Source organism: Juglans microcarpa x Juglans regia, chromosome 6S (assembly GCF_004785595.1).
Source record: "Juglans microcarpa x Juglans regia isolate MS1-56 chromosome 6S, Jm3101_v1.0, whole genome shotgun sequence".
NCBI lineage: Eukaryota > Viridiplantae > Streptophyta > Magnoliopsida > Fagales > Juglandaceae > Juglans > Juglans microcarpa x Juglans regia.
The window spans coordinates 21,903,750-21,915,780 of record NC_054605.1 but is presented as its reverse complement, the minus strand read 5'-3'; the positions used below and the strand labels follow the sequence as shown (position 1 = coordinate 21,915,780).

The 12,031-nt window shown below is 35.9% G+C and overlaps 2 protein-coding genes across 4 annotated transcripts; one reads left to right on the top strand and one right to left on the bottom strand.

Annotated features, from left to right (window-relative positions):
• The first annotated feature begins 1,787 nt into the window (after positions 1 to 1,787).
• Positions 1,788 to 7,428, top strand: LOC121237828 (nudix hydrolase 10-like). Of its 3 annotated transcripts, none has more exons than XM_041134719.1 (9): positions 1,788 to 1,927; positions 2,177 to 2,390; positions 2,763 to 2,828; positions 3,336 to 3,473; positions 3,626 to 3,703; positions 3,791 to 3,841; positions 3,940 to 3,974; positions 5,089 to 5,197; positions 5,797 to 7,428. In XM_041134719.1, the coding sequence occupies exons 2-9, from the start codon at positions 2,226 to 2,228 to the stop codon at positions 6,007 to 6,009; spliced, it is 855 nt and encodes a 284-aa protein (XP_040990653.1). In that variant the 5' UTR covers positions 1,788 to 1,927; positions 2,177 to 2,225; the 3' UTR covers positions 6,010 to 7,428. The 3 variants fall into 3 exon arrangements, with proteins under 3 accessions (XP_040990653.1, XP_040990655.1, XP_040990654.1); XM_041134721.1 differs by having other exon boundaries at positions 1,811 to 1,940; XM_041134720.1 differs by having other exon boundaries at positions 1,866 to 2,058.
• A 2,041-nt stretch (positions 7,429 to 9,469) lies between these two features.
• Positions 9,470 to 10,415, bottom strand: LOC121237830 (protein TIC 20-v, chloroplastic). The gene has a single exon (XM_041134722.1). It carries the CDS (start codon positions 10,348 to 10,350, stop codon positions 9,718 to 9,720), a length of 633 nt encoding a protein of 210 aa, XP_040990656.1. The 5' UTR covers positions 10,351 to 10,415; the 3' UTR covers positions 9,470 to 9,717.
• Between the last annotated feature and the right edge of the window lie 1,616 nt (positions 10,416 to 12,031).

Below are 12,031 nucleotides of genomic sequence, written 5' to 3'. Positions count from 1 at the left end.
AAAGAATAGTAATTTATCAAATGTCCATAATTTACTTGAAACAAATGACCCAAAACGTGCATACACAATCAAAAAGAAAATTATATTATAAAAAAAAAAAAAAAAAAGGAGGGGGAAAGTTTAATATAATTTTCAGTGCTTGTCCCTCTCTAGGTTTACTAACCAACCAAACAATGACTATCACATCCAGCCAGGCTGGAAATGTGCTTTGTTGAATTCCAAATTCAATCCTTTGATCAGACGATGTTCAAAAAAAGTATGTATCTTTGTGATATCTACGTCATGTTTGATGGTAAGGATTTTTTTTTTTCCAAAGGTTGACTATCTATCTCTAGTACGCAAATATTGACTATAAAAGGACAAAACATACAACAACAATCACTCTACATCAAATTAAAAATTTATTTTTTCAACTTAATAATAAATAAATAAAAAATATCCTTGTAACCGTTCAAAGTACCTTTAAAAAAAGTAAATCTTTAATACTCAATTGTAATTGGGTTGTGTCATGATGAGTGATGAGATTATATGTGAGCATCATTTCAATATTTCTTATCAATAAATTAACGAATTGCAGCCAAATAGATCAAAAAACACAAGGAAAGATGATTTTCGTTTTAAAAAACATGCATACTAAAAAGTAATTTTGAAATTAAAAAAGAGTGTTACATGCACTACTCGTAGCTCACAATTATTGAGGCATAAACTGTCGGTCATTCCATTAGGATGAGAAATAATTTAGTCATAAAATAGTTTTATAAAAATAAATTTATTGATATGATCTAATAATATGTTAGATTGTAAAATTATTTTTATTGTAAAGTAAAACTAACGTATCATATAAAAACACATCAATTTATAAATTTATTTTTATAAAATATTCTTATGACGGTAGTATTTCTCTTTATCAAATTAATTAAAATTAAACAAAATTTAATTATATAATAGAATAAAATAGAAAATAATTTATACAATCATAAGATATATAAATTATATATAATCTCTTTAAAAAATGAATAATTATGAGACCCAACTCATTCACTATTTTTCAAGTGGATTGCACAAAATTTGCATATTTAGAATTACATTTCGTTTGGATTCGAAGATGAGTTGAGATGAATTGTGAATAGTACTGAGATGGGTTGTGAATAGTAGTGAGATTTATGAATTAAAGTTGATGAATAGTAATGAGATGAGTTGAGATGAATTGAGATGAGTTACAAATACAAACCAGGACTTAGTATGACTAGTGCTACCGTCATAAAAAGATTTTATAAAAGTAAACTTACAAACTGATGTAACTTAATATAATATAGTATATTACATTCAATTATATCAAATTATATATATATTTTTATAAAATCTATTTATAACTAAAATATCTCTAATTTCAAAAATCATCGTAGTCAAAAGGATTTAGGGTGCGTTTGGTTATCAAACTCACCTCAATTCATCTCAACTCATCATTATAACTTTTTCAAATCTCAATACAAAATATAATAAACAATTCAACTTTTTCAAATTTTAAAATAATAATAATATTAAAAAATAATATTCTAATAATATTTTATCATCACAATTCAACTCAACTCAACTCACTTTAACATCTAAACAGACCTTAATAATCAAGCATAAAGTTGCGTTTGAACGAAATTATTGCTCGAGCCTTTAGACCGATGGTGGTCCATAGCACTCCCCTATTCACGTCAAGAATAAGACGACGGCGGCTATGTAAGCGGGACCCATCCAAAAGCTTCCGAGAGATCCCATGGGTTCGTACAGAATGAGTGGAACTACTACGCACCGCGCACTCGTTGCATACGAGTTTTTCCCCGCATGTAAATTGGTCGTTGGCAACAGCCCTCAACAGCCAGTACCACTTTCTCCCTGATGAAGCTCAATCAAACAACAAAATAAGCCGTAGCCAGTATATCTTTTCGTTCATCACTTATTTTCAGAATAAGCTGTTATTGTCCTGATTGTGTAGTTAGAGAATGCTTTCTGAATTGATTTATGTTGTAATTCCTTGATACATGAGATTTTTACGTTGCTTCAATCGTGAAGAATTCTTCTAGTTTTTATCGGATTTTATCATTTTTTATTATTATTACGAAGAATTGTACGAGGACAATATGGTTGTCACTGTTGTTTTCTTCGTCCTTCTTGTCATCCACAGTTTCAGGCTGTATCATCCGATTTGCTAATTTCGGCTGTGGAATCTGACCATGTCAGTTCCAGCACAGGTGTGTGAAAATGGAATTGAGCATGTTGAACTGCTTCCGGCGACCAACGATGACCATGGAGGGATCATTGTGGAGATGAAGGAGGCCATGGACTCCGAGGTCTTTGTTACTTTGCTTAGAGCTTCTGTCTCTGAGTGGAGGCGACAGGTTGTCATTTCTTGCATACAAATAGATGAGGTTGTTGCATTTTCTGATAAATGGTCTGAAGCTCTGAAAGTTTGTTCAATCTACGGTCTCAACTTTACTCAGTAATGACAAGCGTTGGCTTAAAATCTTCATCTCACGGTAACAAAAAAATGGACCAAATGGGATGAAGTGGTGTAGCTTTTGGGCCCCTCGCTTAGTTTATGGTGTTTCATTATAGCCCGCTTCTTCACTTTCTTTTACTCCTTTCTTTCCATTTTTTTCCTAGTTAATGTAATAAGTTGTCAATCACGCAGATTATTATCCGTTGGTGAAAATAAAAGCTTTTTCTTTTCTTGTTTTCAAGTTTGATTAACTTTAAGATGTAATTCGCAGGGCAAGAAGGGTGTCTGGATTAAACTGCCCATTGGTCTAGCAAGTCTGGTGGAACCTACAGTGAAGGTAATCATTTTCTGCTTCTAAGCAACTTAGTGGTGACAACAAATTGCCCTTCTATAGCTATAAGCATCTCAATACATCTTCCTTCAAATGGAACTGGCCGTGTTGGAACTGCAGCATTTGCCATATCTAATATTCTAAAAAGATTAAAAAGTAAGTCTTCATGTTGAATTTTTGAGTTTTAACTCGGTTTTCTTGAGGTTTTGGCACTGTGCTATCTTGCGGCCCATGAGCTAGTGAAGGTACCTAATTAAGGCGTAGAAGCATCAACATGATTGAGTAAGGGTCTTAGGGCGCTTAGTCCCGAGTCCTGCAATTAATTTAAAGAAAAAAAAATTGTTTGGAATTTTGTGTCTATTTCCTCATCGATATATGTAGGTGGTTCATCAACACTATGTTTCAAATTCAATGACCATTTTCTATGTAATGCATTGTTGATTGAGGCATCTGATCCTTTAAATATTGATTAATTGATTTCTCTTTCGTGCAACACTGATATAATGCTGACAGGAGGGATTTTGGTACCACCATGCCGAGCCAAAATACCTGATGTTGGTTTACTGGATTCCTGAAACCACATGTACAATTCCTGCAAATGCTTCAAACCGTGCAGTTATTGGTGCTATCGTCTTGAATGATAAAAGAGAGGTAGGAACTTCCTCTGGACTTACTAATATCTCTCCTAATCATTGTGAATAAACATACATTATGTCATAGAAAATGTCCAGTCAACACCCCCCCCCCCCCCCCCCCCCCCCCCCATATTGCTGAATTTGAATCTCTCTCTCTGTCTCTGCTAGTTGCTTGTTGTTCAGGAAAAGAGTGGTAAATTCCAAGGAACGGGTGTGTGGAAAATTCCTACTGGGGTTGTGGATGAAGTATGTACCTTAACAAAGCTGTTTTTCTTTATTTGAAAACTAAATGCATTTTGTTATCAATCACTAAAGGAGTTCTAAAATTTGCAGGGTGAGAATGTTTTTGAGGCAGCCACAAGAGAAGTAAAAGAGGAAACTGGAGTATGTGTTAGATGCATATCGATAAATTTTGTTTGTACCTTTTAATTTATGTGCTGGTATGATTGTCTTATGAAGGCAACTGGTTTTTACTGATTCAGATTGATACAAAGTTCCTGGAGGTACTAGCAGTCAGGTATACATTTTTTATTGCCTATACTAGACCTTTGGGCTAGAGCATGATCCTAGGGTTTTGAATTTGCTTATTCTAACCCTAGAGTTTGAAATTCTTGTTCAGTCCCCTTGGTTTGTAGTTTGTTCACCTGAAAAATTATTTGGCATGAGAGAAAAAAAAAATGGAGTTTGCTGAGTTGTGACTTGGTTGAATTTCTGTTGGTTCAGTTTAATGAGCTGTTAGGATCAGGTATGCTGGTCCTTGGCTTTTGTTTGTGAAGGTTACATTGGAGGTGTCTTTGGTCGTTGTATGCGTTGGTGTGGAGGTTGCCGGTTGTTGCTGTGGTGCTTGGTTGCTGTGAGGTTATCATCAGCATGTGTAGCTATGGTGTTAATGAGTAAAAAATCGCACAACAGGCCGGAAGGGGAGAAATAGTTATTCCCAGCTCGCTATGTAGGAAAAGTAAAGAGATTGAGACATAAATTTACGTGGTTCAGCATAATGCCTACGTCCACGAGCTTTTGAGGAGGAGAAACCCATTATAATATGCTTGTTTACAGTCTCTCATATCTTCTCATTTTTCACTATACAATGGAAGCCGGAGATCTACTTGCTGGAGAAGATATTCTCGCTAGACCTCCCCTTCGAGCGGTTGAAGAAGCTGAAGAAGCCGAAGTCCTCTTTTATCTCTTCTTCCTCTTTCCGCGTGCCTCCCTTTCCTTTGCATGTCTGACCACCTCTCCCTTCCTCCCTTTCTCTTGAAACTGCCATTTTGACACACTCTTCTCCCTTTCCTTCCAGCTTTTCCTCTTGTTTCGTAGTCGTGGCCTTGTGAGCTGAGCCTAGATATTTTGTTCCTTACATATGGCACAATCATTATTGTTGGTGGTTTGAGGCCATTGCCGGTGTCGCCAAGAAAATGTGGTCTCGTTGAGTTCGTCTGCATAGATGAATTATTTTTCGTCCAGCTCTCAGCTCCATCTTGCTTTGTCTTTTGATAGCTCTCTTCTCATACTGAACCTAGAAATTTCAAAATTTAGAAGCCTTTGCGTAGCATATCCAAAATAATTTACAAATTCTGTTGAAGTTAACATACTGCATTCATTTTTTTTTTTTTTTCTGTTTTATCTTACAGGCATTTACACAAGACATTATTTGAGAAGTCAGATCTATTATTTATTTGCATGATGCGTCCTCTATCGCTTGACATCCAGAAGCAAGAAATAGAGATTGAGGCAGCCCAGGTAAATCTTGGTTGACAATGATAAACGAAAACACATTTTTCTGTTTTTTCTTCTTTTTGATTTGAGAGTTCATAATATTCTCAAAACTCAGTTAGCTGGTGCAAGCAGGCAATAAAAATATTTTATTCTAATGTGCTGCATAAAATACTTCTCCATAAACAATCTAGCTTCATCAGCGAATAAAACATGCTTACACACGCACCCCCATATTGTCTATGACAAGTTAGAACTGGTAATGCTGGAAAAAAACTAACATAAAAAGCACTTGAGCTTTAATAGAAGTGGGGGAGAACTTCAAGTCCCTGTTGCATACACACGTACCAGTATCAAGTTGGAAACCCAAATATTACTTGATGTCCCTTTTTCTTGGCTGCCAAGGTTGCAGATGAGCTCTCTTGCTAAAAGTGAGATCTAGAATATCTGTTGAGATCAGATACTTGAAACCCCTAGCTATTTATATTGATTGTTCCCCCTAGCCTCCATGATGCAAATGTTCCATATTTTCATAATTGAATCATGAACCTGCTCTCATAATGGCCTAATGCATATCATTAGTGACTAATATATTTTTTGGCATGGTCCACTTTTTTTCTATTTAGTGGATGCCATTTCAGGACTTTGCAGCTCAACCTTTTGTCCAGAAGCACCAGCTTTTCAAGTACATTATTGACCTATGCTTGGCAAAGCTACATGGTGACTACAGAGGATTCTCACCGCTGCCTATAACGTCAACTTTCAACAACAGTACGAGTTATTTATATTTGAACAGCCGGGATCTGAAGTATTCTGAACAATTTCTCAATTCCTTCTGACGAATTCTAGGTGAAAAATATCACCTAGAATTGGTATTTGTTGTCGGTGTATCAAACCCCTATTTCCCATATTATTTGATATTTTTAATGAATAAATACTCGATACAGAGCTGACCAATGGCATTCTTTTTTTCTTTTTTCATGTTTTTCTGTTCTACAAACATGTCCCAATTCAGACACTATTATTAGAGCATGTGAGAGTTACCACCCTGCGGGGTGGTACAAGGGTCTTATAAGGATTGTGTCTGTAAAGAGAGCTGAATGGAAGAAAGCACTATGTAGTATTCCTATTTATGACCACCAAGGCTTGGTTGCATTGAGCTGGAAAATCCTACTTTATGCTGTGCTAGTTTACTGCTTCCATGAAGGTGTCTCTTGAATTGAAACGTGTCATTAGGTTGATTATATTTAAGACCAGAAATCATGGACTGAAGTTAGTGTATTCTCAGTGTTGTCACCATTGTTGACAGCATATAGGTCTTTTATGTCATAAAAGAAGACAATTTTAGAGCGGAGGACAAAGGAAAAATGGAAACAAACAATGACGTTGCCTGCATGTGGACTGTGTTACCTGTACATCATTATGACAGATGGTTGCCATGCGGCACCAAATCCGGGGTGCAGAAGAAAAAATGTGAGATATCCAGATTCCAAAGGTCAGTAGGTTGTTGGGGTTATAAATCTGAAGAAGGGTGTAGAATCGTCCGAACCATTCACAAAGCTCCCCAAGGCCCAAGTGACATTCTATCTTCCTCTAGATACACCCTTAAATTTCTTATCCTAGTAGATACTTGATCCTATCCATCCTAGTTCTGTTTCTCGATTTTCTTCCGAGGTTTGACTTTCTAGTAGGAAATATAATGTTTCTAGCAGAATATGTGTTTCTCATAGCAATATGGTTGTTGTCGGCGCCCAAACTTGGTTGCTCAGCGTCAGGGGAAGTTCCTGGCGATGTCATACCTTCTTCACCTATTGCTTGTATGAACTGCACACTTTGTCAGTCTTTATGCCATGCACCAGCTCCTCCACCTCCCTCTGGCTATCCTTCATATGAAACTCCACCGCCGCCCGCCCCAACATATGAAGCACCTCCAACATATGAAGCGCCACTGCCACTGCCACTGCCACCGCCACCGCCACCGCCTGCTCAAGGAAGCTGCCCAACAACTCCTGTTGTCCAGTGCTGCCAATACCCTCCTCCCACTACCTACGGATATGTGCCTTATGACAACTATTCCGCTTCATCTCCTCCGCCTATGTTCCTTTTTCCCTGTATGATGTCAGTATTTTCCTATGCCGTTTTGTTCCAAGTGTGACTCTTGTTTTCATATTTTAAGTCGATCGGAATACATCATGTTTTATAAATTGGAAATAGTTTTGTAATAAATAAAACCCTATTGATTGCTTTTCAGATTTCAATTCCTGGCGTGTTTTCGATATGAGATGATTGACTATATGTATTCGAGGATTAATTAGACTGAATCCCCACGAATCATATATTGTCATAAAAATTTTAAGAAAAAATGAAGGATTTTGAAGGTAGAAATACATTTTAGTTCAGAAAAATTATATTTATCATCAATTTTATCATTATCTGCTTAATATCTCATAATTTGACATCAGATCTACAAGTTAAACATAAGAAATAATTTTCAATTATTCAATATCATTAATTTATTTTAACAAGATAGACATGGCACACGTAGGTGGCACAGTTAATTGGACCGCCAAAATAATGGTGTGCCTTAATTTGTTAGGCTTTTAGATCAAGACCCAAGAAGCCCATGGGAAGGAATACGCATCCCGTAGTTTTCAGGATCTCTCTAGTTTTCAATCCTTTGTTTCTCTATTTCAAATACCCAGCAAGATGGCCTACAACAGCTTGCAACAATGATAGTGATGAATGCCTGAGGATCCAAGATGGCGGCCACTGGTAAGTTAATAGTTCTGGATGAACAGCTGAGGAGACAATTGGATATCCTGAGCTCCAAAACCTATAGGCCAATGTGGCATAAAGCGTCTGTTGGATAGTTGATTATCTCATAGGCTTTGATGGGGAAGCATGCCACTAATGTCCTCTATTCAATCAACTTGCAATAATGATCTATGATGAATGTTCGATGCGTACAGAAGAAACTTTGACCACAATTCTAAAGTTCTAAAAGAATGATGCTGATAATTTACCCAACAATGCTTTTTTTTTTTTTTTAAGTAAGAGATACATATTATTGATATGAATAAAGTAGGCATAGCCCGTGTACACATGAGTATACAGAAAAACACGATAAATTAAAGACAAGAAATCATGATTTACCCAACAATGGTATTTCAGTTTATCTCATTAATTACAAAGACATATTACGCTTGTTTTGGGGCAACAATAGTGGATCAACATAACTAGTGGAATAAATCAAAGTTTTATTCCATTCTTTTCCCTAAACAATAGGAATAAGAACAACAAAGATAAGTTCGAATGTTAAAAGAGAGAGATCTAAGTGCAAACACACCTGATTGGAAAGAAAGCTGAAATGGCTTCAATAGATGAGAGGAATGTTGGGAATGGAACTCCGAACAGGGGCCACTGAACATCATTTCAATTAGTTCCAATTGTTTCACATTGGTACTAGATAGACAGGCCTCTACATCCATAAGATGCTAGCAAAAAGAGAACACCTGTTTCATTTGATACTAAGCATTTACACCATCATAATACCTTGAGTTGGACTAAAATTCACTGAATACCCGTTGGAATACCCAGACACTGACCAAAGTCTGGTATCAGCAATCTCCAATATCAGCATGCTCTCTAACAAAGAGTTCTATCTACCACCATGACTTGCCTTTCCGCAATGGTTGTCTGATATATGGATTACAAGTTCTTGCCATGTGAACCATCAGGGGAACTAGCTCTCCACCATCACCACCTGCTTGGCAAGAGCCTCTACAGTCTACACTCAAGGCTTCCCTAAGCAGCACAATGAAAATCGATCTACCATGGCAACATACGTAACGCTCTACACTGACAGAGATGTGATGAAACCAGTAGAGCATGGAAAAATGTACAATAGTTACCCCTGGTCCCGTTTCCAAGGCTCCTCCTCAATGCAGGATATCCTATTTCTTTTAGTGAGGCTCCATTACCAACCAACATGTTCAATCTTTCAAATCCAGAAAACTGCAGGAAGATCACCTCTCTTATGGTGCCGCTACTGCTCACAAGACTAGATTTTAGATAAAATTCTCCAACCAATTGATAACTATCTTCTCATCTACTATCTTTTCCTCGTCTACCAAAGGAAAACATTTCAAAGAGAAACTACGTGAGCAATAATGACATGAATTCATCCATTGTAGAAAAACTTAGATTGCCTACCCAGGACCATTCAAGTACGCCTAAAAAACCCCACAATATCCTAATGTTCGGTATACTTCAGTATCCCAAACATGAACATCAACCATCAATGTCAAAAGGCCACTTCTAAATTCCCATTATATATGGTACAAGTCAACAACCTGCTACCAAATCAAGAGTTTCCTCCATTTCATTGGGAAAAAAAAAAAACGTAGTGATACAACAATACCAGGAATGAATTATGCAAGTTTCTTCCTTTCATAACGAGTACATCCTAGTGTAAAAATCTAGAGCACTTTCTTTAAAAATGAATTAAGATCGGCTAATAAAGCTACAGATGAGAACCAGACGGTTGCTCAAAGAACTTGCCTGTCAGCAGCTTCAGCAACAATGGGTAATCTGGGCACCTGACCCAGCAAGCAAGAAGAAGACCCATAAAGCAAAGAAACCAGAAGGAACAGAAACACAGTGCTGTCCAAGCTCATCAACAAGTCCAAGCCCCACCCACCCCTTGGATTGAAGCTTCTCTCCAAAACATCAGGAAAAATCAGCAGCACATCAAGCACAATAGCTTGCATGGTATTGAACCTCACGTACCTAGTAAAGTTGCGGTTCCTCACAACCAAGAAGTAAAGGATCAAGAACACCAAGAACCCATTAAAGGGAAAGCTCTTAAAGACCCTTATAGCAGGTACCAAAGGCTGGATAAGAGCTTGCATGGGAGTGATCTGGGTGATAACGTACTTTCCGTACTGTATGCCATCGAAGAAGGGGTAGAAGTAACATACGGCTGAGATTAAGCGGTCGGGGGCATCAGCTGAGCCGCTGCCATTGGACTGGGCATTGATGTGTGTTCTTCCGTGTTTTCTGGTTGGGTATATGGATTTCTTCGTCAGGTTAAGTTGTGTAAAAGAGGAATTAAGGAACGTGGAGTGGAGGAGGGGCCTGAGACTGGAATTTAGTGGGTAGAAAAGGTTGGATATCGCCATATTCTTTGAGAGTGTTCGAGGATTGGTTTCTGATTATTTGGGAATAAATAATTTCCTATAGTGAAGAAAATATCTTTTTTTAAGATAAACGTACCTAACAAACAACGCAGCCGTCATCGTTTTCGGCCTTTTCCGGAGGCCGCAATAAAAAAATAAAAAAATAAAAAATAGAAGAAGCTACGGTTCTAAGAGCACTTTGAATAGATTCTTCTTTTTATCTTTTAAAATATATCATTAGAATGTATTTTTTTATTTTATATACTAATTTTTACAATATATTATTTATAAATTTATTTATTTTTTTTATATCATTTTAATATTATATTTTTTAATATTTTTTATTCATTTCAAATATGTTCTCTAATTATCAATAATATTTTCATATCTTTTAATATTTACAATACTTGCTCATATATAATATTGTATAATTATGTCTTATTTTAAATTAATTTAAATTTATAAACTAAATCAAAATATAAATTAATTTAAAAAAAATTATATAATAAAAATATTCTCAAAGTATATACAATGAGTTGTTGCACGTCTACAAGGATAGACAAAGCGATTGGAGTCATATGCAGTTTTTTTTTTTTATCTGAGTCATATGCAGCTTTTTTTTTTTTTATTCATACACAGCTAGCTTTTATATATATAGACCGAATATTGGAGTCACCCCAGCCAACAAAGAGGAAAGCGTGGGAATAAGAAAGAGAGAAAGGGACCTAAAATAAAAATAGGAAATCCGGAAGAAATGGGGAAAATCGGACACTAAAGAGAGAGAAATTAATTTAAAATATTTACAGCTATAAATAGTATTTTCTACATGTAACGAAATTACTATAGTAAAATCTAAAATAAAGATGATATAAAACATCCATTGGACCTCACTTTTGTGCAAATTTCTTTATATTTTAAAGGCAATTGTATTTTACATCATCCATTGGGAGTGCTCCAAGGCCTTGATTAGTTACGAATAAGATAAAATAAAAAATTAAAATTAAAAAAAATATTATTATAATATAATTTTTTAATAGAATTTTTATTTGAAAATTTAAAAAAATTAAATTATTTTTTATATTTTGTATGAGAGTTTGAAAAAATAGTTATGCTTTTTGAGCGATAAGACTTTTTTTAGCCTTATAACAGCACCCAATCAAAACTGACATCTCAATATTACACAAGGTAAAACTATGAGAATGACTGCATAAGATTTCTACCTAAAATTAAAAATCCTAGAAAGTATTTTCCATTTTCTCTTTGTTGCTATCTCGACGTTGTGCCTCTTTGTTCCTTTACCACTTATTGCCGCCACCAGCCAGTCTGACGCAGCCACCATGCAGTCCAATGCAGTCACCATCGTCGTCCTCCATGATTTGTTTTAAATATGCATTTTTATTTTGGAGTCATTCTTGCCAATAACATTAAGATTTTGTTCCGATAATGCACCTCACCCATGGATTTCAAGTCATCTTCGTTTGGGAGTCATTTTCATTCTAGGGTGTTCGCCAAAAACAATAAATTACATTTTTAGTATACTTTTGAAGATGCATTTTTCATTTCGAAGTCAATTTTCGTATGCTCATGTTCAATTGAACAAGATTTTCAATAATGTAGTATTGTTTAATTAATAATGCATTTTACCTCTTTGAGTCGATCTGTGCGAGGAGAGAGGATGTTCTGT

Bases quoted from the DNA above. Each gene is read 5' to 3' on its own strand.
- LOC121237828 (XM_041134719.1), top strand. From the start codon at position 2,226: ATGTCAGTTCCAGCACAGGTGTGTGAAAATGGAATTGAGCATGTTGAA. The intron at 3,975-5,088 runs GTATACATTTTT...TTTATCTTACAG, and splicing joins CTGGAGGTACTAGCAGTCAG to GCATTTACACAAGACATTAT. The intron at 5,198-5,796 runs GTAAATCTTGGT...TTTTCTATTTAG, and splicing joins TAGAGATTGAGGCAGCCCAG to TGGATGCCATTTCAGGACTT.
- LOC121237830 (XM_041134722.1), bottom strand. From the start codon at position 10,350: ATGGCGATATCCAACCTTTTCTACCCACTAAATTCCAGTCTCAGGCCC.